We start from the raw sequence: 25656 nt of genomic DNA, 5'->3' as shown, positions 1-25656 counted from the left end.
TATAGTTGCTATAACCTATTAAACTAATTGAAATTAAATAAATATATGAAGTCCATGTTTGCTGCCAAGTTTCAGAGGAAGTCAAAGCACTGAACTGTTGGAAGTCATGGCCTAAGCACCTGGGGGTCGAGAAGTTGTTGAAATACTCAGCCAGATTTTGGCAGCAATAACCTCTTCTGTGTGTGCAGAAAGACTATTTTCTTCATTTCAATTGTTGCAGCTACTTCGTTCAAATTTAAGAAATTGACTGGGAGCTGAAAAAGGATGAAGGCTTCTTTTCCTCTTGTAATATATGAATAAAGGCTAGAGAGGAGGAGATGTGAGCTACTACCTCTAAAATGTGGAAGGACATTATGACCAGGAACAATCAGTTCAATGCACTAGAGATACTTCTTTACCTCAGTGTGTTTGAAATGAAAACAAAATGTTTCAGTCAACCCTTTTGTTTTTATGTATCCTGCAAAACCAGCAAATCCACATGTTTTAATGGTTATCTATTCATAGAATCATAGAAGACTAGGGCTGGAACAGACCTCAGGAGGTCTCTAGTCCAACCCCCCGGCTCAAAGCAGGACCAACCCCAACTTAATCATCCCAGCCAGGGCTTTGTCAAGCTGAGCTTTAAAAACTTGTAAGGAAGGAGATTCTACCACCTCCCTAGGTAACCTATTCCTGTGCTTCACCACTCTCCTAGTGGAATAGTGTTTCCTAATATCCAACCTAAACCTCCCCCACTGCAACTTGAGACCATTGCTCCTTGTTCTGTCATCGGCCACCACTACAAATACAAAATATTTGGAATGAAATCAATCCACGCTGATCTGTAGTGTCTGGGGGTGTGGGCCTCTGAGGCTAGATGGAGACCCTCATTGGCTAGAACCATCCAGGGAGCCAGTAACAAATTCCAGTCCTGTTAGCATCCAAGCCTCCATAATCCAAGGAACACTTGGGGGCTGCAGGAGACAGAGGGGTGCTGAGAATTTCTAACTCATGATTGCAAACACAGAGATGTGATCTTGGCTTTGGGTAGGAGACAAGTAGCAAATACGTCAGGATTCTTGCCCCAAACAACAATCACCCATTGTCCTTTAGAGCACAAGGGCCCTAACACGCCTGACGTGCTCAAATCTCTCTTCTGCTGGGACTGGGAGAATTTTCTCCATCCCCATGATACAGAGGGAAAGAGAAAGGAAGTGACCTCTCTTTGGTCACACAGCAAGGTCATACCAGAGCTAGAAAGAGAAGCATAAGAAAAAAGTTATATCAAAAATGTTTTGCAATTAAAACTAACTGATTTCTTAAACTAAGGAAATTTGATGTGTGGTTATTGAACTGAAATGATACATTCTGGTCTCCACGTGTTTTTAGATTTATGAACTAGTAGATCCATAGATTATCCATAGATTGAGGGAGGAAAACAAGTTTGCCTGTTTTGTGAACTCCCAATGGCTTTCTTGAATTTCAACGAACTAGTCGATTGAGCTGAACTATTTGAATAAACTGAAATGAAAACAATATTTTCTGCACCTTTCAAGGAAGTTATTGCTGTCCAAAGCTAGGCTAGCATTTCAGCTAACTTTGCTTCCAGGGCCTTAGCTACCACATCAGTGGTGCGACTGTCTGAAAAACTTGGCAGTGAACATATTCCACTTAATTTAAATAGAAGAGAAAAAAGAACATTATTTAAAAGATTGTCATAAATTTCGCCCTTAACAAAAGGTTGTCAATTTCACATTTAATTTTAAGTAGATGATTTTTTTTTTGGCCAAGCTGGGCCTTACAAATCTCGAAGGATGAAGATTCCACCAGCTCCATAGGTCACACTCAGAGCCAGGGAGACTGGGAACAGAGTCCTGCTGGCACTTCCCAGCTCTGGAAGGGAGTGTTCCTCTAGCGGTTAGTACGGGAGCCTGGACAAAGGACTCCTGGGCTCCATCCCCGACTCTATCCCTGACTCCCAGCGCAACCCTGAGGCAGTGGCTTCTCCTGCCAAGGCCTCTGTTTCCATCAGTGGGGCTGGGGACATTCCCCTAGAGCCCTTGGGCCCTCACATTTCAGGAATGTGCGTAAGTTACTAGGAGACCTTGAGATGGGAGGTGTCCTGCTGGACGTCGGTCAGTGTGGTGACCCCCTGGCTGCTGGCCTGAGTTTATCCATCACCTGGCAATAAAACATCATCTTGTTTTCACAGCCACTTTCGATCTCCTGACTTCTACCCCCTGCCCTGCTGGCAGGGCATTGTACAGCACCCTTTCCAGCCCACCTGGGTGCAGGAGATTGAGGAGGAGGGTAAAGGAAGGACCAACAGCAAGCATCTGCAATCCAGCTCCATCCCATCTAGAGTAAGTAAGTGGAGCTCTCCAGAGCCATCCCCAGTGTGGTGGAAATATCCCACCAATAGGGCTTCCAGCCCGTCCCTTGGCAGAGTTTGTTCCCCAGGATGAGGGTTCCTGTGCCCTGGGGTGGGATGTGTGGGGAGGAGGAATTGCCTCAGCGGAGGGGAGGTGGGCAGGGGAGCAGGCAGGCCCCATTAATGAGAGGCTGCCTTGAACCCAGACTCACGGCTGCTCCCCACTCAGTTCCAGGATGGAGCGGCTGAGGCAGATGCTCAGGAGGAAGGCCAGGCAGGTGGCTCCAGAGCCAGAGGGAAAGAACATCCGTCTTTCTGAGCAGGAGAGCGGCCCCTCTGGCCCCACGGGCGGGGAAGAGGCTGGTGGCCAGCATAAACAGAGGAGCTGCCTGGCATGCTGCAGGAAGTGGATGACACCAGCTCCCCTAGCTGACCCTGAGGCACCTTCTGGGCCCAAATGGAGGTGGCCCCGGGTACAGCTATGGAGGAGGGAGCCAGGAGAGGGCAGGAGCCGGGCAAGGCAGCTCTGGGGCTTCCTTCACAGGAAGCCAAGGAGCCAGGAGCTGCACCCCAGGGCCCAGCAGGAGCCACCCACCACCCTGGCAACTGTGGAGCCCTGCGCCAGCCCCACCCTGGCCACTGAGGAGCCCCCTGCCAGCCCCACCCTGGCCCCTGAGGAGCCCTGCGCCAGCCCCACCCTGGCAACTGAGGAGCCCTGCGCCAGCCCCAAACTGGCCCCTGAGGAGCCCCCTGCCAGCCCCACCCTGGCCACTGAGGAGCCCCCCGCCAGCCCAGAGCAGGAGCTGAGCGACTCTGGGACAAACACCAGCAGCTTCGCATACTCCGGAGGGGCCAGCAGCTCCTCTGCATGGTCTGACAGGCCTGCGGATGAGTGCTCCCTCTTTGCAGGTGAGGGGAGACCCAGGGGAAAGGGAGGAGGACTGGGGCGGTGGGGGACTAGTAACCTCCTGTGCCCATCGGCTCGCCAAGGTGCCTGGACTGACCCATGTGAGCCCCACTAACACCAGTGGGGGGGGGCACAGCCACACCCCACGGCAGGGGATGCTGGGTGGAGTTGGGGATCTCCAGCCTCCCCTGATCATGTGGGGGGAGGGGGGACTGACTGCCATGGGGCCCTGAGGCTCATGGGGCTGAGGGCGTCTCTCGCAGGGGCAGGGTGGGGCCCGCGCTGCCATGGGGCTCCTTACAGAGAAGGGGGAAACATGGAGCCTTCTCTGTCCACTGCATCCCCCCAGCAGCAGAAGGGATTATACTTTCTCCTTCCCTCCCTGGTGCAGAGCCCCCCAGTGCCCATGAGGACGAGAAAGAGGAAGAGGAGGAGGAGGAAGATGTGTCCCTGGAACAAGACATCATCACAGAGATCCAGCAGTATCTCCAGGGCAGAGATAAGGTACAAAAATCCCCCAGCTGCACTGCCACCGAGTCCGTCCTGCCCCTTGTTCCATCTCCACCCAGGCAGGGGGGTCTTGTCCCAGAGAATCCCTCACCCCCAATGGGGGGACATGTCTCCTCTGTTCTCTGGCACCCCAAAGTGGGGACATTTGTCCCACACAGGCCAAGGTTTCCGCTCCCCGCAGACACTGTCCAAGTTACAACCCCGGTCTGTGCCGGGCAACACTGGTTTCAGGAAGGGGCGGCTTTTCCTGTCCAACCCCATGGAGGTCCTGAGCCCTGGAGTTGGGTTGGGTTGGGCGGGGAGGTCCCTATGTAACAGGCTCTCTCTCTCTACCCCCACCCCACTCCTAGCTGATGGGGAACAGGGCCCATCAGCTCCGCTTCCTCGACGCTGTGCTGAGTCTGTGTGTCTTGGCACAGCAGCAGGGGTGGGACACCCTGGAGCCCTATATTTCCAAAGCAGCCCTTGTGGAGAGCATTGCGGTGAGTGGGACCCCGTGCCCGGCCCCTGGGGCGAGGGAGCCAGACATGGGAGGAAGCGTTAGTGGGGCCAGAGGGGGAAGCAGAGGACAGGGGTTCCTGGGGCTGAGGGCTGGGGAGCAGGGAAGGGGATAATTGTGACACTGAGCTGGCAGTGGGGGAATTGTAAGCCCGGAGGGTAGGGGAGGGAGGAATTGGGTGGGAGAGGGGGAAGGAAGTTTGATGGATGGGAGGAATGGGGGGCCCAGCTGGTTGGGGGTGGGGGTGACACTGGCTGTTTCTGCAGAGCACTTTGGCCTCCACCCTGGGAAGTGCCTGTGGGTCTGCGGGGCCTGGTCTCACACACGGTTTTGTTTCCTTGGGGTCTCCCAGGAGCTGATTGAAATTCTCCCTGTGGTGTCAGAGCCGAGCTCCATCATTTCCAGCTCCATGGACGTGGTTTGCAGCCTCAGGTATCAGGACCCTCCCGTCCAGCTGCCCTAACCCTGGTGCTGATCGGGCCCAGAGCTGGGAGTCACAGATCCTCCTCCGCCTAGGTTACCCCCAGCTGTGGCTGTTCCCATCCCCCAGCAGAGGAGGCGGGAACGTCCCCTCTTTCCTGGCTGGGGGGTGGATTTCACTCCAGGAACGTTACAGTGGCTGTGGGGAGGGGATCACTGTGGGGGAGGGGGTGATGTCCATGCCAGTGCCAGCACAACACTGGTGCTGCAAAGTGTACGACAGGCTCCTCTCTTCTGCCAGCAAACTGAAGCCACCACTGTCCCTGGAGCTGGAATCTCGCCTCCTGAGCGCGCTTCTCCACCAGATCTTCACCATGGGCACTGGGAACGACACCCCCCACTTCCAGGTAGGTCCTGATCCTACTTCTCTGTCCCCGGAGCAGGAGCAGGCTCTGGTCCCTGCTCCCTCACTTTGATAGAGCTGCTGAGAATAGGGGAGGGGTGAGCAGAGCTGGGAACAGGCCGTGGGGGCCCCTTCCCTCCAGAGGGGATTGCATTACCCCTCCGTGGCTGATCCCAGCCTTCCCTCCTCTCCTCATTCTGTGCTCTGCTGCCTGGACTCTCCCGGGGATCCTACTTCCCACCCACTGCAGTTTGGCTGTTCCATAGTCTGCTGGGTACCAGGCGCTGTGCAGAGAACTGCTAAGAGCAAGGATTGAAGAGGCAGCAGGCATCCGGCCATGAACTTTTGCTTAGTCTCTCTGGAGTGATGTGAATGGGAGAGGCCAGGATGTGCCTTTTGAGTCTTGCCAGGGCTCCTAGAGAATCCTCCTAATTGTCCCCTGGCTGGTGTGGCCCCATGTCCCTTGACTGACGGGTGCTCCCTCCTCTTGCAGGCTCTCCACAAGAGCTTTTTGCAGAGCCTGGACAGCATGCTCAGGGGCCTGCTGACAGAGACCTCCAGCTTGGAGAAGCTGCAGCACCTCTTGGAGGTGAGTAGAATGGGACGGTCTGGGGTGGAATTGCCCCTGAACCCTGGGGGAGGGCAGCAAAGGAGAGATTAGAAGAGCCACATTTCCATTGTGTCCTTCCAGCTTGGACCCAGCCGGCCACACTTTCCCAGAGCTGCCAGTGCAGGGGGAAGGAGCTGGGACTGTCAGCCAGAGCTCTGCACGGTTGCATTAAGCACTAACAGTGAGCAGCAGGCCTGGCCGGGGACTGAGAGACAAACCCCTGTGAGATGCAGGACATGGGCCTCTGAGAAAAGTCACTGGCTCCTCTCTAGGGAGACCCTGAGATACAGGAGGAGCCTCAGGGAATCAGCTCTTCTGTCCTAGGGACACTGCAGTTCCCGGAGGGATTGTCCTCACGGCCGTTCCATCCATCCTACCAAGGCCCTTGCAGCTGGAGTCTGGGGTCCAGGGCATGTGCCTTGATCCTGACGTGCTGTTCATGGATCAGGGGTTCAGGGCAAATAGACCAGCCCGAAGACTGACCATTGTCCCAGCCTGGAGAGACAATGAGCTTGTGCCCAGCAAGACATGGGCAGTGTCATGGACCTCCTTTTCAAGCTCTGTAGCTATTCCACCCTGAGCACAAAGTCTCAGCCCCTTCGGGAGGGGGAGAGGCTCGTTTGTAGAGCATGTACGCCTGCCTGCTGACCCGCCCCTGCCTCCTTCTCCCGCAGCACGTCCATTTCTGGCTCCAGTCCAAAAACACCCAGGAGAGAGCTAGAGCCATACAGCACAGCGCTGTCCTGCTCCAATTCACCACCTCCCTGCCTGGATTTGACGTAAGTGACTTTTGACCCCAGCATCCTGCAGAGTCAGGGCTTGAGTCAAGTTCCTCATCCCGTGGCTAATTGGTCCCCCCTGGGTCCGCAAGGGACTGCGTTCCATAGGCCACTGGCTGGCAGATTTGTGCCTGGCCTCAGGGCCCTTGTTATTCTGGAGCAGCTAGGCAGTGAGTGCTCATAGAGGGCCTTTGCCCTGGTCCCTTTGCTCCAAGCTCCCTTGGGGGCAGAGAGCTCTCGCTCCTCTCGCCCAGCGCCTCCTACAGAGGGGTGGGAGCAGAGCTCTGGCCCAGGGGCGCTGGAGAGCTGAAGGGAGAAGTTTGATGGATTCCCCTCTCCTCCTTCCACCAGACCACCTCTGACTTCTCCAAGGCAGGCGACTTTGTGCTGCAGCTGGGTCTCCATGTATCCCACCCAGCCGAGGACATCAGCCGGCAAGCCAGGGGTGGGATATATTGGCTGCACAGGCTCCTGGTGCAGAAGAGGGGTAAGAACCCAGCTGGGCAATGGGACCCCATGGAAACAAGCCTCTCGGAGACTAGCTCCAGCTGGCCATTGGGACGCCTAGAGGACTAAGGCCTCTCTGTTTAGACCCACTGTAGAAGGGCAGAGGAACCCCAATAGAAACAAGGCCCCTCCTTTGAGACTCCCTCTGCTGGGCAATGGAACCCTACAGAAAGAAGACCCCTCCTCTGAGACCGATCCCACCTTAGATGATGACTCTTTCTCTTCCCCTCTCTCTGAATTAGGGAGATGAGTATGAAAGTGTCAGGGAAATTGGCTGCTTTATTTCAGAGCCCGGCTCTGTCCCCCAGCCCAGGGAAATAGCCCACCCACAGGGCAGCCAGCTCGTGAGGGGACAGGAACTGAGCTATTGAGAGACATGGAGGGAAAGAGCCCATCATGAGGGCAGGGGCAGGAGCAGGGACCACAGGGGATGGACACAAAGCTTGTAGGATGTCACCAGTTGGGTAGTCAGGGCCAGATCCTGACTTCAGTGGGTGTGGGGGGTTCTCAGTATTAGACACCACCATTAACAGGCACCCACTCCCAGAGCACAATGACTCTAAGGGTCACATGATTACTGTGATGACTAAAACAAATCCCCCTTCTGGTACTAAACCACCTGGTATGGACCCTGCGATTCCATTGGGCTGTGGATGCCACGAGGACCCTGGCCAGTGTGCTCCCAGATGGAAACCGGAAGTGAAAGCGGAATGCCAAACCTCCCCAATGGGTGTGTCTTTCTCCCCCAGGGCTCAACATCACCGAGGGAAGAGAGCTGTGGTGCCGGGAAGGGCTCCAGGACACCGAGAGCCTGGGCTATAGAAACCTGGCCAGGGTGGGAGAGGTAAGGACTCTCTGCCGGTGCATTGCAGCAGCTCAGGTGTGGAGCTGTCTCCCCCTGCAGTGAGTGTGTCATGGACACAGGGCAAGAGCCTGCTACTTATTTGCAGCAGAGTATGTGAGGTTCCTGGGAATGTCAGTGGGGTGAGGCGTGGGAATGACCCAGATCTAAAAGACCCCTCACCTCTAGCGGGTGAGCTGCAGGAGATATCGCTGCTGGGAGCAGTAGAGTGTCTGGGTGAGCTGGTTTCAAAGTGCGGAGACCCATTTCCAGCATCTCATGGCACCTGGGTTGAATCCTGCTCCAGAAAGAGCTATTGGAGGCCTCAGTGCCTGCAGCCTCTTACTGAAGGGGGTTCTTTGGTCCATGGGACCCCAAAGGTTGGCTGCCCCAGGACTCTTCTCCACCTTGTGAGCCACCAGAGGGATTTGGAGCCTGGTTCTGAGCCATTGCAAGGGCTCTGATTCTGTTGGTTTTAGGTCTTTGGTGAGATATTCACGGAAGAGCAGAAAAGAACTTTTCTTCAGGGGGCGCTGGAGGCCATACACCACCCCCTGCTCCATGTCAGCCAGGCTGGGCTGCTGCTCACCTACTCCATCCTGGGGGAAGCCGGCCAGCTGCTAGGGGACGAGGTAACCAAAGAGGGATCAACTGGGGAGGGAACCCCAGGGCCTTTCACCTCCAGGCCATTGAAAATCACTCCCATCCCATCCCCATGCGCTGACCTGGGAGCAAGGAGAGGATGAACCCAGGCAGGTGCCATTGGTAGGTGCCAGCTTGTCCCCTGAGCAGCTCAAAGCAGGGCAGACCCAGCTCTCCAGCAAGGCTATTTCCTAACAGGCATCACATCAACACGCCACGCTGCCATTGCTCATGCTAGGGGCTGCCAACTCCCCTAGCCACCTCTGTGAGCCTTTCATCCCCTCCGGGCCTCAGGCCGGTTCCTAGTGCTCTGGGATCATGTTATCTCAGCTCCCACCTGCTCTGGGAGAGCTGGAGGAGTCAGTCAGCGGAGGCTGCTTAAGTGCCCCATTCCCCAGAGCTACTGCCCATGGCATCATGTTAAGGATGGGGGATCCCTTGGGGAAAGGTGTCCACTTCCTCTCACCCCCCAGCACTACTGCCCAAAGCCTCCCATCCCCTCAGCTGGAGGGGGCGAGGGCGGCTCAGGGGATTCTGGGGAGCGGAGCGGAATCCCCAGCTGGGTTGGGAGGTAGAACAGCTCTCGGGGGGACTGAGAGGAGTGGGGGCAGGAGTTCATTCCCCAATGATGGGAGAGAGGATGGGAGTCACTGGAGAAGAGATGAGATTTTGTCTAGGGGGTTGGGTGGGGGAATCCGTCCCTCAGACATGGGGGGTAGGGAGGAAATTTTGCTGGCTCCCGGTGCCGTGAATCCCCTTTGTTCTCGTGGGTGTCGGAGTCTCTGATTGATCCTTGTTCCCTTGCAGCAGGAGGACGTTACTGCGAAGGTCATGGCCCAGCTATTTACCATCACGTGCTTGCTCCAGTTTCCCAAAGCACTGCAGGGGCTGTGCTCCGCGGGGCAGCCTTGAAGACCCACCCACCCCCCCGCTTCACATGACCAGAAGCCTCCAGCCCCTGCCACAGGTACTGCTCTGTCTCACTGTGCCTGCGGGGGGAGGGCTGGGGGGAGCGGCCATAGAGCCCACAGCACTGAGAGAAACCCAGGCGGAGCACCTCGCTCTCACCACCCTGCCCCACCCTGACCCCTGGAGCTGGGGCCAGGCCAGATACTGTCCCTGCCCCCAGGCCCAGAGGCCAGTTTTGGAAAAATCAGGCTGTCAGGGCCATGGGGCTGGCCCAGAAATGAGAGCATCCTCAGAACCAGGGGTTATCCTCAGTAACCCATTGCGGTCTGGGAGGGGTGGCTCACACAATCCTGGGTGTCGATCTGGGAACTGGACTGGGTCCTAGGCTAATGCCTTTCCCCAGGGGCACCTTCACTTTCTGCCCTTTATTTTCCCCTCCAGCTAGGGGGTCTCTGAGTGTGAAATGAACAGGGAGGGTGATGGGGTCCTGGCACATAGCCTGGGTGGGAGCTCCCCTTGGCCTGGACCCCAGGGTCTGAGATGTCTTTGTCATCCTGCTGTCCTTCTTTTATTCCTAGGAAGGGAGTCACACAATGAGGGGTCTCTAGCACTCCAGGTGGGCAGTGCCTGGGAGCACCTGTAAGTGATCCAGGTTCCTGCCTGCATGCATCACCCTGCCCTGCCCTCCAGTTCCTCGCTATTGACTCAGGTTTGACTCTTGGCTCCGGTCTCTGGCTATGACTTTGGCATGACCCTTCTTGGCTCCAGATGTTCATTACCAACCCTGGCTCAGTATTCTCCTTACCCTTCTCTAGCCTTGCTCCAGGCCGTCCACCCACGCGCTCCAGCATTGCCTCCTCCTGATATTCCCCAACCCCTCGGATTTTGACTACCCGGCTTTGATCTTCAGCCTGTATCTGGACTCTAGCTTGACATGGACTTGGCTGATCTTTGGTCTCTGACCACCGGCTTCGACCTCTGGCCTGGACTTGGACTCTGGCTCTGGTTCTGCTTTGTCGATGGACTCTGATCTCTGTTTTGATCCTGGTGTGTCCCTGGACCTTGATTCTAGCTTCACTCTTAGCCTAGGTGCCATCCTGCACCTCTCTGCGACCTACACTCCAACCACTGGACCTAATTATCAGATGCAGCATGTGACATCAGGTTGTGCAACTTTTTGCAGAAAAGCAGGCTCTCCGCAAGTAAGTGGCCAGATCACTCCAGGTGTGAACCATGGCCTCACTACATGAGCCTGGTCCGATTCTGCTCCTACTGGAGTTGTGCAATGGAAATGTAGGGGTTCCTTTAACCAACCTCCGTCCCTGGACCTACTCCACCATTCTTGACTTGGACACCCGGCATTCCTGATAAAAAACAGGATTACATGGATATCTTTGAAAGAAATGTGGACTCGTTGCCTCTGCACCGGGACTAAGACTGCCCTAGTCACCTACAACCTTGGTTGAAAGTTGCCTTCACCTGTATTTACGCGTTGTTGGAACCAGAATTAGTGGCTCTCCCTGCATACAGTCATGAAAACCAGTCCTAAGAGTTTATGAGCAAATAAGCGTTTCCCACGGGTGACCAGGCCCTTTTTGGGAAGAAGAAATGTGGGACTACGCCGCTCTTTAGACTATCGCCTCCTGAAAAAAGTGATAGTTTGGAACCCTTACCCCCTGCTGTGAATCCCCTGACCTTGCAACACTTCATCAGTGATGTATTTGGAGACATCGTGGATCCATACAGTGGCATCTATTCAGGTGACATACTTCTCTTTGTGCAGAACTGTCAGCAGCACGTGCACCACATCCGAACCCGGAGAGGTTTTGGCAGCATGGTCTCAACACAGAATTGGAAAAGCGGAACCTCCAGCCAACTCTCCACAGAGTTTTGGGGGTGTTACGATTGATGCAAATAAGGTGGAAGCCATTCATAAATGGGACAAAATTTGAAGTCCTCAAGAAGAGCAGCACTTCCTAGACTTCACCAGCTTTACTGCTGCGTCGGCCCAGGGTTCTCAGAGCCAATAACCCGCATGAGAGCTCTCCTCCACAAAATGGCCACATTCGTTTGGTCATCTAAGTACGAACAAGCCCGCAAACAGCTCAGAATTGTCTTCACCACTGCATCTATTCTGACGCACAGCATTTATCATGGAAGTAGACGCATCTACTATGACTATCAGGGCCTGCTTTGTTTGGTGGTGCCAGATGTGCGCTGAAATTCAGACTTAGCTTGACACACGTGACTTCTGCGCTTTCACCAAGGCACCACGCACCTAACTTCTTGGCATCTCAGGCCTCTGAAGACCCTGCTCCATCCATGGCAGCCATTGCCAAGAATTTCACTCATTCAAATGGCCACATGATGGAACTGACTCTCATAGATCACCTGACCAAGATGGCGAGCTTCATCCCTCTGTGCACGAGTACCTTCGGCTAAGAGGACAGATCAGCTCCAAATTTCCAAAGGCCAATGACACCTTTATTTTGCTAACTATAGATTTCCCACTGATTTCATGCCACACTACGAATAGTCAGTCCGCACTTCCCAGCTATCGACCTGGGTCAACGAATCCACTACATTCAAGAAGAATGAAGGGAGCCCCTCGAGGACACTAGGAAGGAGTCAGATAGAAGAGGGAAGCCATTTGCTGAAGGGAGGTAGCAAGTCCCTGGCACTGACCGAATCCCTAAGCCCCGTCTGTTGCAGCAGTTCCTGACCCATCCCCCTTGGATGACCTTCTGATCCCATCCTCCTCCCCTGGCTCTAGGGAGTAAACTCTGGGTCCCTTCCCTCACTCTGGCACAATCCGTGCCCAGAGGGACCGAGCCCCTCACAGACAATGGGACTGTCCTCCCTTCTCCTCCTTGTGGGGGGGACTACTACCCCCATTTTACAGACAGGGAATGAAGGTGATGAAATGACCTCTCCAAAGTTACACCTGGAAATGTGGAGGAGATCTGGGAACTGGACTGGGTTTTACAGGAGTGCCCTCCCCACAGAGGCAGCTTCACTTTCTGCCCTTCGTTCTCTCCTCCCCTCTTGGCCCGTCTTCGATGGGGATCTCTGAACCGGGAATGAGCAGGGGCTTCCTCCTCCTCTGTCTTCGAATGTCTGGGATCTGTCCACAGCAATGCAGCCTGCAGCTGGCCCAGCTTGGGGAGCCATCGCCTCATCCTGTGAAATCGAGACGTGCTGGCTCTCAGTGATGCTAGACGGAAAACCACGCACCCCACACAGAGGTAGGAACCGCCCATTCCCAGGTTGTTCTGAGGAGCCAGGATTCCTCCAGGAGCTAGGGAAGGGCACAGTGAGCAGTCTGTCAGAGGTAGGGGAGGATCGTGTGAGGGGAGGGTCTAAGAGAGGAGGAGGGTGAGCTAGGCTCTGTATTTGGGCTTGGCAGGGATCAAGAGAAGGGACGGGGCTATTAGAGGGCAATGCGAGGTGCAAGGGGTGTTGGAGATGGGGGCAAGGCCTGAAAAGTTCAGCTACTTTAGATGAGTTGTGCCAGAGAATCACCGGTTGAGCTGACTGAAAGCTCTGAACTGGGGCTGGCCAAAAGCATCCTCCTCAGATGGGAACATCCCAAATGTCTGCAGAAGCTCAGCCTCTGAGGTGAACGTTGTGGCCCAAACCTCTCTCTGCTCTGTACCTCGCAGGATTCCAGCCGGCTGTTCCAATCCAGGAGGAAAACTGTGCCACAGAAGATCAGGGTTATATTAACTTTCCTGCAGTCATCTGGTACAGAGGCTGATTTCAGGGATAGGTTACATACCACAGTCAGTAGTTGTGCAATTTTCATATTTGAGTTCCTTCAGAACTCATGCTTAAATGCCATCTGGTCCTGCAGTAAAAACTGATGCAAAAAATTCATTGAGATTCTTCCCTATGGCCTGATCTTCCTTGAGTGCTCCTTTAGCACCTCAATTGTCCAGTGGCCCCATTCGTTGCTTAACAGGCTTCCTGCTGCTGAGGTACTTAAAAACAACTTTCTGTTTTTGTGTCTTTTGCTAATAGCTCTTCAAATCCTTTTATGGCCGGCCTGACTCTGTTTTTACACTTGGACTTTCTCTTAAGTTTGGTTTTCCTCTGCTAGCCTCAGGACTTGCACATGCAATACTCCAGGTGACTATGAAATGCTACCTCGCTTTGAAAAGGCTGCCCCGGGTCACTGTAAACACTTGCTGGGTTGCATCACTCCATAGGAAGGTAAAATCTCCATGGGAGTCTGAACTAAGGTGGAGTTGCTATAGGAGCTCACAACGGGACACAGGGGGGTGCTGGAGCTCCACCACCCAGTCCCAGAGCAATTGAGGCTGTGTGTCCTGCCCTTGGGAAAAGTGATGACCCAGAGCGAGGAGGCTCTGTAAGGAAACTTATGATCCGAGTCATTCTACAGAGAGCTAACTTAGAACAAGGTGGTGTGAGTTTTGCCTCTCTCACTTAAGGTATGTCTACACTGCACAGCACTGATTGTGGTGTGTAGTGTATGTGTAGGTACATTGCAGTGAAAAGCAGATTTTGTCCACACTGTAGTGTGTAGCTAGATGTGGAAGTGAGAGTGGCAGTAACATAGAGTGATGCTATATTGCTAAAAATAGCAGTGTAGCTGGAGATGGAGGAGGCAGTGGTTGGGCATGTACAGAATGACGCAGGGTACATACCTTACGGGTTCAGTTGTGTCTTTACTCATCTAAGCAATGCCTCCTCATCTACACTGCTATTTATACTGGTGCTAGGAGGCAAGCCAGGTGAGGGGCTTTACATGCCACCAGAAGGAGTGTGCAGTGTAGACATAGCCTTAGGGAGCAGCCTGCTTTGTCTCTCTCTGTTTCAAGGTTCTTGTATGTTATTGTTCTGAATTCTAAAGAAATAAAAGTGTTTATTATGTTGCAACCTTCCAAAAGTGTATTTTAGGCTTTCATCTAATGTCTCTATGTGTATGCTGTGAACATAACTCTGATTCCACCCAGTGGGGGTCAGGAGTATTGGTACACCATCCAGTTCACCATGAGAGTGGGCTGAGCACTTGGGAAGGTGGGGGTTACATGAAAGGTGTTTTATTTATTTAGATTAAAAATTGAGCAGACTGATACAATGCTGTTCTACTCAGGATCTGAGATCATAGAACTTTTAAGTGATATAGTGAATTTATATCATGCAATGCACATTGTGTGGTTTTGATAAACACCTTACACATCGGTGACCTGGAAGAGCCTTTACACTGTTTTTGGCAATGCTGCTGGCATGAAATTCTTGATTCCACCCCAGCACAGACCCCTTTTTCCTACCCCCCTTCCCCGTTAGTTACTCTGAAGGATGTTATGCTAGAATTTCACTGAGTAATAATCACTTTTCTACTTAGCACTTTCCTTACAGCACATTTCACATCCCTGTTCCTCAGGCTGTAGATCAGGGGGTTCAACATGGGGATCACTATCGTATAGAACACGGAGGCTATTTGATCTGTATCCAGTGAGTAGCTGGCACTGGGTCGCAAATACATGAAGAAAATGGTCCCATGGAACATAGTAACAGCTGTCAGGTGGGAGGCGCAGGTGGCGAACGCTTTACGCCTGCCCTGGACAGAACGAATCCTCAGCACAGCAATTACAATAAGAATGTACGAGATGATGATGATCAGAAACGTGCTCATTTCAAACAAACTGCCGCAGGTAAAGAGTAGCCTCTCGTTGACAGAGACATCACTGCAGGAGAGTTTCAGGAGAGAGGTGAGATCACAGTAAAAGTTATTGATGACATTGGAATCACAAAAGGATAATCTCTGCAAACTGCTTGTGTTTATCAAAGAGTTAATCAAGCCCGAGAAATACGACCCAACCACCAGCGTTATGCAGACCCTCTTGGTCATGGTGACTGTGTAGAGCAGTGGATTACAGATGGCCACATAACGATCATACGCCATCACAGCCAGGAGGAAGATCTCAGCGGTGACAAACACAACAAAGAAGCCATATTGTGTAATGCACCCGCTGTAAGAAATGGCTTTACTCTCCACTAAGAAATTGACCAGCATATTGGGAGTAATGGTGGAGGAATAGCAGACATCTAGGAAAGACAAGTTGCTGAGGAAGAAGTACATGGGCGTGTGGAGTTGGGGCTCGATCTGAATTACCAAGATCATCCCTATATTCCCCAGCAGGGTGATGAGATAGATGAGAAAAAATGTGACAAAAAGAGGGACCTGCAGCTCCACACAATCTGTTAATCCAACGAGAATGAACTTGGTCACTGTGGTGTGATTGTCTCCAGTCATTCGTGTTAACTTCCTCGTTATCTGCAGGGAAAAATAATTAATCATAATGCTTGTAGCAACTGATTTCCATTTATACAGTGCTCTGTGCAGGCTCTGGGCTTTTGAGTGCCCCATCTCCCTGTGAGTGCGGGCAATAGCTGCAAGAACTTCAGAGAGCAGGCAGTGGACAAATTAAACCAGTCTGGAATGCATAGCGACGTATGACCTTAACGTACATAGTGTATCTGTAACCCACTGGTTAGCATGCGTTATGTGTGTCCCATTCACTGCCTGATGTACAGAGGATGTGTTTCTGTTATAGCCCATTGCTTCCATGGCTGGTTCTTTAGCCAAGCTGTAGACACTCCTGCTTTGTATTCTAGAGAGTTCCAGTTCAGTGCCTCTTGTTGGTTAACATAGTAACTGTCACTCAAATTAATTACTGGAACATCATCAATTGTATGATCATGATGCAGTCCTGAAATGGTATATTCTTATAAATAAATCTAAATCCTTCAATCGACAAGTTGTTAGACTCCATTGTGACTGTACAGTAGTTAATGCATTTACTCTCAAAATAACCCAGTGGTAGAGGGTGCAGAATTTGGCTTAGTGTCCCTTAAAACCATTCACATGAAAATGAGTATGTAGACAACATTCAGCACACGAAATATAACACCACAGAGTACTAATGAAAACGAGCTTGCATGGACAGTGATTTAGAAATAAATTACTATGTGAATTGTTTCAAAGACTATGACACTATCAATAGTGTTTTGTTAATACACTTTACTGCGAAGGGGACATTTTCAGTTAAGTAAAATAAAAGGGAAAAAGACCTAAAAAGTTGTTTTGAGAAACCAACCACTGCCCCAGATCCACCCAAGACTTTGGTAATTTCCATTGAAATAGGGAGGACCTGGGTTGGGTTATTTAGGGAGAAATAAATGGTTTGACACTGTGTTAAATATTTAAAGGACCTATTTTTTAATTAATTTTAACTCAGAAATGTATTAACAGATGCAATAGCAAATTCTCAGAAAATTCATTCTTTAGTTAGAGCGTAGTGCTGTAAATACAAGGAGGACATGGCTTAAATATGTCAAGAGGCAACAACTGGACAAATACAGATTAATAGGGGAGTACAAGGAAACAAGGAGTTAATAAGATCAGCACGGAAGGCAGTGATCTTAGCACACCACAGTGAATCTCTGCTTAAGTGGAAGCAAACTCAGCCTTATATGTGGCACTACCTCCACACTATACAGTGCCTGGAGCCACATGGACATTTTTTTCAGTGTTGCAGAAAAGTGAGTTTGTCATTTAGTGCTCCTTTACTGGTTAGAAATATATGGATAATTTTCATGTCAGGTACATATATATCTATATTTTGCACTAAATCCTGATCTTATTAAAGACAAGTGGCAAAACTTCAATTGAACTTAAAACTATCTGAACTCTTATAATGAATCTGCAGAAGGGGAAAGAATTAAGATGGCATCTGTATCTTTAACTTTGGGGTTTCCTAACTCTTCTGTAAAACTGTTTGTCATCTATGTAGCCCTTTGCTTTATTTAGGACCAGAATGTGATATATTGGTACCCATGTTGAGTGGAGGTGGTTGAATTTATTTAAAATGCATTTTTGCAGAAAATTTTCAGTGTAGTCTAACTTCCTCTGATGTGTCAGGGGAAAAAAAGGAAAACAAACCCCAGATATTTGGGGTGGGACATTTTCAATATGTTGTGAAATTTGGAACCTAAAACCCTACAGATTTTAATAACATTTTTTCAAACCCAAAATATTTACATAGAGAGGAGGGGCGCTGCTGTTTTGTTTTTGTTTTTTTGTAAAAACTGCAATGGTGATGGGGAAGCTTCATGAAATTTCCCACAAAATTTAAACTTTAATTAATTGTCATTAAAAATTATATAAATTAATTATAATTTAAAATCTCAAACCAGCTCTAATGCTGCCTAATACTTTATCCCATGACTAACCAATGTAAATGAATGGTGCAATCTGAGGATTAAATTACTTCCCAACAAGAGAGATTTATCAGAATCTTGTCCATCATGAATAATTTCTGCACCATTTGCTTCCTATTATTTCAGCTTTCCAGCCTGCTAGCTACATTTCACTTTGACTAACCAATAAATAAGATAAAATAGGGTTACATTAAAAAGAAGATGCTTCTAGCTCAGGAAAATACAGTGGTTTACTCCATTATTTATTCCCGCTTGGTTCAAATATAGCCCCGTGAAACCTACCTGCTGATGAAAGCTGGCATTTACTGAAAGACTTCGAAGGATTTACATTAGTAAAAGGACGGAGTTTTAAGATGAAGTGTTTATTGCTAGCTTATAAAGCCAAGACAGATTCCCGGGAGTTTTCAGATCTCTTGATGACAGAATCGCACAATTAAGTAACTAAGACTCATGGTGCAGCCAGACATTTTGGGTACAGAATAATTGCCCTCAGATCTATTGTTCTGTTGGGAGCGGGGATGCGAGAAGAGATTTTTATTCACATGCCCACTATTTCTATTCCTGTTTTTTTTCCACAAGGATAATTGATCTTCCACATTTGGGTGGAAGGAGGCCCAAAATAAAGCTCCAATTTCTGATTCTATTCTGTATAGATCAATATCACCATAATATCTGAGCACCGACCAGCAGTGTATTAAGCTAACATGTGTTAGCATCACACTGTTATTATGTTTATTATTATTATTATTTTCAGAGCAGCCAGCAATGTGCAAGGTGTTTCAAAACTAAATCAGAATCACATGTTCCCTGCCCCAAGGGGCGTACAATCTCAGTATTAGACAAGAACCAATAAAGGCATGCAACAGATAGTCTGGAAAATATTGCTGTAAAGCGTATGATTCTTATCTAACTAGTGAATAAATGGCCAAAAGAAACCCTACATTAACACAGAGTTATGGTTGCCCGATGATGGCTCGTGCCATTCCAGAATGTTGAATTCAGCAAAACTCAAACTTGTGAATACCAGGAAATACAAAGTTCAGGGAAATGCCCACACAACTGTAACTCTGCCCACTGGAGCTGGTAATAACCACTGGGAATGATTTGCTTGCACTCCAGCTGCATTGACTGTACTGTATGGTAGATGTACGGAATGGCAGAGGAATAAGTTGGAGCAGCTTGGAAGTGCTGTGATTGTGCTATGTGGAGATCTGGGGATTCGTTTGAGAAGCATCCTAGCGCTGTGACTGAGATATGACAAGACATGGATCTCAGTCCTCCAGCGTGTGTGATCGAAGGAAAGGAGTCATATCAATCAATGGTTCTCAACCAGGGTACGCGCAGCCCTGGGGGTACATCAACTCATCTAGATATTTGCCTAGTCTTACAACAGACTACATGAGAAGTGCTAGCGAAGTCAGTACAAACTAAAATTATATACAGGCAATGGCTTCTTTATACTGCTCTGTGTTTCTCAATGGGAGGGTTGCAATCTATTTTATAATTATATGATTAAAAAGGAGAAAGTAAGCAATTTTTCAGTAGTAGTGTGTTGCGACACTTGTATTTTTATGTCTGATTTTGTAAGCAAGTAGTTTTTAAGTGACATGAAACTTGGGTGTACATAAGACCAAATCCACCTCTGGAAAGGGGTCCAGTAGTCTGGAAAGGTTGAGAACTCCTGATATAAATCATAAAAATATAGCACTGGATAGGACCTCAATAGTTCATCTAGTCCAGTCCCCTTCACTGAGGCAGGACCAAGTATTATCTGGACCATCCCTGACAGGTGCAGGTGTCCCTTAAGGCTACATCATTTCAATACCAAATTGAGTAGGTTATGTCAGTAGCAGGGCAGCGGGTTTTTCTTGTCATGGGTATTGTCAATAGTGAGGCAGGAGACAAGAGCAGTCTGTAGATTTAATGTTGGGTAAGGAGAAGTGTAGAATCTGTTAATTTTAAGAAAAGCTCTTTGGGGCTAGGGTATCTCTGGAACTCTGTGATCAAATGGCCCCAAATTTGGGTTTGTAGCAGAGCCCCATACCCCCATGAGGCACACCAAATTGTGAGGCAATCTGAGTAACTGTGGTGTAGCTTTTAGAGCACTTAGAACAGTCAAGTTTTAAACAGAAGGCTGGTCTTAACTATAGCTGAGTTCTCATTCTGCTATAGTATTGGGTGTTTCAATTTTTGGGTGCCCAAGCTGAGACCTCTTAGAAAGGTTTTAGAGGGCAGGTGCTCAGTGCTGTCTGATAACCCAGTCCCGGGAAGTGGTCTCAGGTTGGGAACTGAAAAATGGAAGCATCCAGAATCAGTACTCGCTTTTCAAATGTAGACCGGTAAGTATACAGCTAGGTGGCTAATTTGGTGTAATATGTGATCTTATCTACTCTTATTGCTCCTTCAGTAGCCGCACATCTCACAATCTTCAATGTACTTACCCATCTGTGAGATAGGGAAGTGCTCTTATTCCCATTTTACAGCTGGGGAAGTAAGGCCCAGAGAGACTAAGGCCTGTTCTACACTAGGAATTTTAATTAGAAAAATCCACTCCCCTGAGGGATGTCGCTGTACCGACCCAACCCCCAGTGTAGACAGTGTTTGGTCAAGGAAGAATTCTTCTGTTGACCTAGCTATCGCCTCGCGGGGAGACTGATTATCTGCACCAATGGAAAGCCCCTCCCGTAAGCATAGGTAGTGCTTACACTGTAGCACTTCAGGAATACAGCGGTGCCTCCATAGCATTTCATGTGTAGACAAGCCCTGCGACCAAGATTCTTAAAGGAATTTAGGCACCAAACCCACATTGAAAAACTGGTTCTCAGTGACCTAAGCAAGGTCACATGGCAGGAACTTGAACTCAGACCTCATTAGTCTTAGGTTGGCCAATGCGTCATCCTTCCTCTTGCATGTGTGTGTACACAATGATGTTTGTCTGTCTGTCTATCCACACATCGATCTGTCTAGCTACCCATCCAGCCCTGTGCATAACCATCAATCTGTCAGTCTATCTACAAATATACCTCCACATATACACTGTACTTTATTTCCTTGTAAAGTGATGGTTGGTGTGGGATGTGGGTACTGAGGTGATAACATTGAATCTATCTCCCCTTGTAAGTATTCTCACACTTCTTATCAAACTGTCTGTACTGGGCTAGCTTGATTATCACTTCAAAAGTTTTTTTTCTCTTACTTAATTGGCCTCTCAGAGTTGGTAAGACAACTCCCACCTGTTTATGCTCTCTGTATGTGTGTATATATATCTCCTCAATATTTATTCCACTCTGTATGCATCCGAAGAAGTGGGCTGTAGTCCACGAAAGCTTATGCTCTAATAAATGTGTTAGTCTCTAAGGTGCCACAAGTACTCCTGTTCTTTTTGCGGATACAGACTAACACGGCTGCTGTTCTGAAACCTGTCAAAAAAATTACATTCTTGATATCATCTCTTTGTGTCCCTTGATACACTAGCTGACACAGTTTGGTAGCAAATGAAACAAATGAGGAAGATACTTATCCTTGCAGACATCACATAACAATGCATAATGGAAAAGCTGTAACACTGTTACTGGACATTGTTATCAAGTGAAATTACGCCTTCCTGCATTATCTGGCTCAAGTTTCCATTTCTTTATTGTCTTCTCCTGTATATCAAATAATGAAGGATATTTCTGCATGTTGACTTAATGACTCAGAACTAGCTCATGCTTGTGCTCCAATACTGATCAGTAAAAAAGTCCCCATAGTTACATACAGCGAGGAATAATTTTCTGATATATTGTTCTCCTCAAGGCGTCCTTCACCTCCTTGTTCCTCAGGCTGTAGATCAGGGGGTTCAGTGTCTTTGGGGCAAACACAGAGGAGTAGCCAATATCTAAGAGAGACAAGCTGCTGAGGAAAAACTAAAATGATGTAAACATGGCACCAAAACACTAATGAATTGGCCCCTAGGTGCTGGACGTAGGGGTGCTGCTGCTGCACCCCCTGGCTTGAAGTGGTTTCCATCATGTACAGGGTTTACAGTTTGGTTCAACGGCTTCCAGCAGCCCCACTATAAAAACTGTTCCAGTGCCCCTGAATTGGCCATCAGTAGATTGTGTTGAAGTGGGCTGCAGACCTTACAAAATCCTCTACTGGTCCATATATGGACTGCAGGCCGTAGGCTGAGCACCCCGGGATCCGAACAATGGGAGATACAGTCCTGCCAGACACCCCGGCTCTTTGAGGAGAATTGCCACACGAGACACCCAAACAATAACTCCCCTAAGGCCACAGGACAAAGAGACATTTTTGATTTTCAGCCAAAAGTTTTAGGCTGAACATTTCTGGGTTTAATATTTTCTTTAAAAAAACACAAATTTGCTGTGTAAAAGCTTCCCTGTTTTGTGACAAGCACCAGTATTTCCATTGTTCAGGTCTGAATTTGCCAACTTTCCATTTCCCTGGGGAGAAGTTGTCATTCAGCTCTTCACAGTAACACCAGAGAATGTTTCACTGGCAGTTACTGACCTTAGAACACAGAATCATGCGTGAGCTGTTCAAATCCTTTGTCAACAGTAAATTTCACCTGCCACTGAGCTGCCCATTCCCACAACTTTCAGCTAGGTCCCTCTGAAGTTTTCACTCTCATTCCCCAGCCTGGACTCACCAAAGCAATTCCATGCCATCTGCAAACTTTGCCACCTCCCAGCCCGGTTAGGCAGACTCACTTTAGCTCCTCTAGAGCTAATGTGTAAAACTTGGTGTTTAGACATTGCGGCACTAGCAGTGGCTCTGGTTAGCCGCATGAGCTCAGACTCAGGGGTCGTGGAGGCTTGGAGACAGCCAGCTAGTTTGAGCTGCCACGGGTGCAACAATGTCCACATGACTACGTGTAGCATGCTAGCTTGAGTGCACGCTCTGAGCGGCCGTACAGACACACCCACAGGTGCTGTAACAACGGGCTGCTTGGAAATTCTCTTGGTTCAACAGAGACCTAGCACTGAAAATATAATCCAGAGACGCAATCCGATGTTTAAGGATATAGAAGAGAGGACCTTTAACCAAAAAGTGCTGCTCAATATTAATTGTAATAATAATGGTCCCTTCTGACCTTAAAATCTGCAAATCTATCTTATCCCTTACGCAGTCTGACATGTTAGTTTTGCTTTCCTGACTAGCGCTGCACATAAGAACATAGGCCGTGATCCTCGATGGTATTTAGGCACCTAACTCCCAAGAATTTGGACCATAAGAAATTGTCTTAATGGACCAGATTACAGTGGTGCCCAACCCTATTATACAGGAGGGCCACATGAACCAAACATTGTGGGGCAAGCAGATTCTACACATTTTAATAAGATTTAAAGTCACCTGTATTGCTTTATATTTTAAGTTCAGCTTGTTTCATGTGTCTTTGGGTTGTTTCTATTTACAGGATTGTCTATTTACACAGATGTGTAAACTAAAATGATGTAAACATAGCGCCAAAACACTAATGAATTGGCCTATAGGTGCTGGACCTAGGGGATTTCAGCACCCCCACTATAAAAATTGTTCCAGCACCCCTAAATTGGCCGTCAGTAGATTGTGTTGAAGTGGGCTGAAAACCTTAGAAAATGCTCTGGTGGTCCATATATGGACTGCAGGCCATAGGCTGGGCATCTCGGGATCCGAACAATGGGAGATAGAGTCCTGCCAGACACCCCAGCTCTTTGAGGAGAATTGCCACATGAGACACCCAAACAATAATTCCCCTAAGGCCACAGGGAATCATTTCCAAAAAGACATTTTTGGTTTTCAGACAAAAGTTTTAGGCTGAACTTTTCTGGGGTTTAATATTTTCTTAGAAAACAAAAACAAATTTGCTGTGTAAAAACTCCCCTGTTTTGTGACTAACACCAGTATTTCCATGGTTCAGGTCTGAATTTGCCAACTTTCCATTTCCCTGGGGAGAAGTTGTCATTCAGCTCTTCACAGTAACACCAGAGAATGTTTCACTGGCAGTTACTGACCTTAGAACACAGAATTTTGCGTGAGCTGTTCAAATTCTTTGTCAACAATTAACTTCACCTGCCACTGAGCTGCCCATTCCCACAATTTTCAGCTAGGTCCCTCTGAAGTTTTCACTCTCATTCCCCTGCCTGGACTCACCAAAGCAATTCCATGCTATCTGCAAACTTTGCCACCTCCCAGCCCGGTTAGGCAGGCTCACTTTAGCTCCTCTAGAGCTAATGTGTAAAACTTGCTGTTTAGACATTGCGTCACTGGCAGTGGCTCTAGTTAGCCACATGAGCTCAGACTCAGGGGTCGTGGAGGCCTGGAGACAGCCAGCTAGTTTGAGCTGCCACGGGTGCTGCAATGTCCACATGACTACATGTAGCATGCTAGCTTGAGTGAACGCTCTGAGCGGCTGTACAGACACACCCACAGGTGCTGTAACAACGGGCTGCTTGGAAATTCTCTTGGTTCAACAGAGACCTAGCACAGAAAATATAATCCAGAGACGCAATCCGATGTTTAAGCATATAGAAGAGAGGACCGTTAACCAAAAAGTGCTGCTCAGTTTTAATTATTATAATTATGTATTACAATGGTCCCTTCTGGCCTTAAAATGCGCAAATCTATCTTATCCCTTATGCCTTCTGACGTTTTGGTTTTGCTTTCCTGACTAGAGCTGCACATAAGAACATAGGCCCCGATCCTCAACTGTATTTAAGCACCTAACTCCCAAGAATTTGGGCCATAAGAAATTGTCTTAATGGATCAGATTACAGTGGTGCCCAACCCCATTATACAGGAGGGCCACATGAACCAAACACTGGGGGGCAAGCAGATTCTACACATTTTAATAAGATTTAAAGTTGCCTGTATTGATTTATATTTTAAGTTCAACTTGTTTTGTGTCTCTTTGGGTTGTTTCTATGGACAGGATTTTCTATTTACACACATGTGTAAACTAAAATGATATAAACATGTCACCAAAACACTAATGAATTGGCCCCTAGGTGCTGGACGTAGGGGGGCTGCTGCTGCACCCCCTGGCTTGAAGTGGTTTCCATCATGTACAGGGTTCACACGTTGGTTCAATGGCTTCCAGCAGCCCCACTATAAAAATTGTTCCAGCGCCCCTGAATTGGCCGTCAGTAGATTGTGTTGAAGTGAGCTGCAGACCTTACAAAATGCTCTAGTGGTCCATATATGGACTGCAGGCCATAGGCTGGGCACCCCCGGGATCCGAACAATGGGAGATAGAGTCCTGCCAGACACCCAGCTCTTTGAGGGGAATTGCCATACGAGATACCCAAACAATAACTCCCCTAAGACCACAGGGAATCATTTCCAAAGAGACATTTTTGATTTTCAGACAAAAGTTTAAGGCTGAACATTTCTGGGGTTTCATATTTTCTTTAAAAAAAACCACAAATTTGCTGTGTAAAAACTCCCCTGTTTTGTGACTAGCACCAGTATTTCCATGGTTCAGGTCTGAATTTGCCAACTTTCCATTTCCCTGGGGAGAAGTTGTCATTCAGCTCTTCACAGTAACACCAGAGAATGTTTCACTGGCAGTTACTGACCTTAGAACACAGAATTTTGCGTGAGCTGTTCAAATTCTTTGTCAACAATTAACTTCACCTGCCACTGAGCTGCCCATTCCCACAACTTTCAGCTAGGTCCCTCTGAAGTTTTCACTCTCATTCCCCTGCCTGGACTCACCAAAGCAATTCCATGTCATCTGCAAACTTTGCCACCTCCCAGCCCGGTTAGGCAGACTCACTTTAGCTCCTCTAGAGCTAATGTGTAAAACTTGCTGTTTAGACATTGCGTCACTGGCAGTGGCTCTAGTTAGCCACATGAGCTCAGACTCAGGGGTCGTGGAGGCCTGGAGACAGCCAGCTAGTTTGAGCTGCTTACGGGTGCTGCAATGTCCACATGACTACGTGTAGCATGCTAGCTTGAGTGAACGCTCTGAGCGGCCGTACAGACACACCCACAGGTGCTGTAACAACGGGCTGCTTGGAAATTCTCTTGGTTCAACAGAGACCTAGCA

At 49.0% G+C, this 25656-nt stretch overlaps 1 protein-coding gene across 1 annotated transcript; it reads right to left on the bottom strand.

Annotated features, from left to right (window-relative positions):
* Positions 1 to 14622: 14622 nt before the first annotated feature.
* Positions 14623 to 15657, bottom strand: LOC135982865 (olfactory receptor 5J3-like). The gene has a single exon (XM_065591245.1). It carries the CDS (start codon positions 15655 to 15657, stop codon positions 14716 to 14718), a length of 942 nt encoding a protein of 313 aa, XP_065447317.1. The 3' UTR covers positions 14623 to 14715.
* Between the last annotated feature and the right edge of the window lie 9999 nt (positions 15658 to 25656).

This window comes from Chrysemys picta, chromosome 4 (genome assembly GCF_011386835.1).
Source record: "Chrysemys picta bellii isolate R12L10 chromosome 4, ASM1138683v2, whole genome shotgun sequence".
Classification (NCBI taxonomy): Eukaryota; Metazoa; Chordata; order Testudines; family Emydidae; genus Chrysemys; species Chrysemys picta.
The sequence above is the reverse complement of the archived record's forward strand: the minus strand, read 5'-3'. Positions and strand labels throughout refer to the sequence as shown.

Bases quoted from the DNA above. Each gene is read 5' to 3' on its own strand.
- LOC135982865 (XM_065591245.1), bottom strand. From the start codon at position 15,657: ATGACTGGAGACAATCACACCACAGTGACCAAGTTCATTCTCGTTGGA.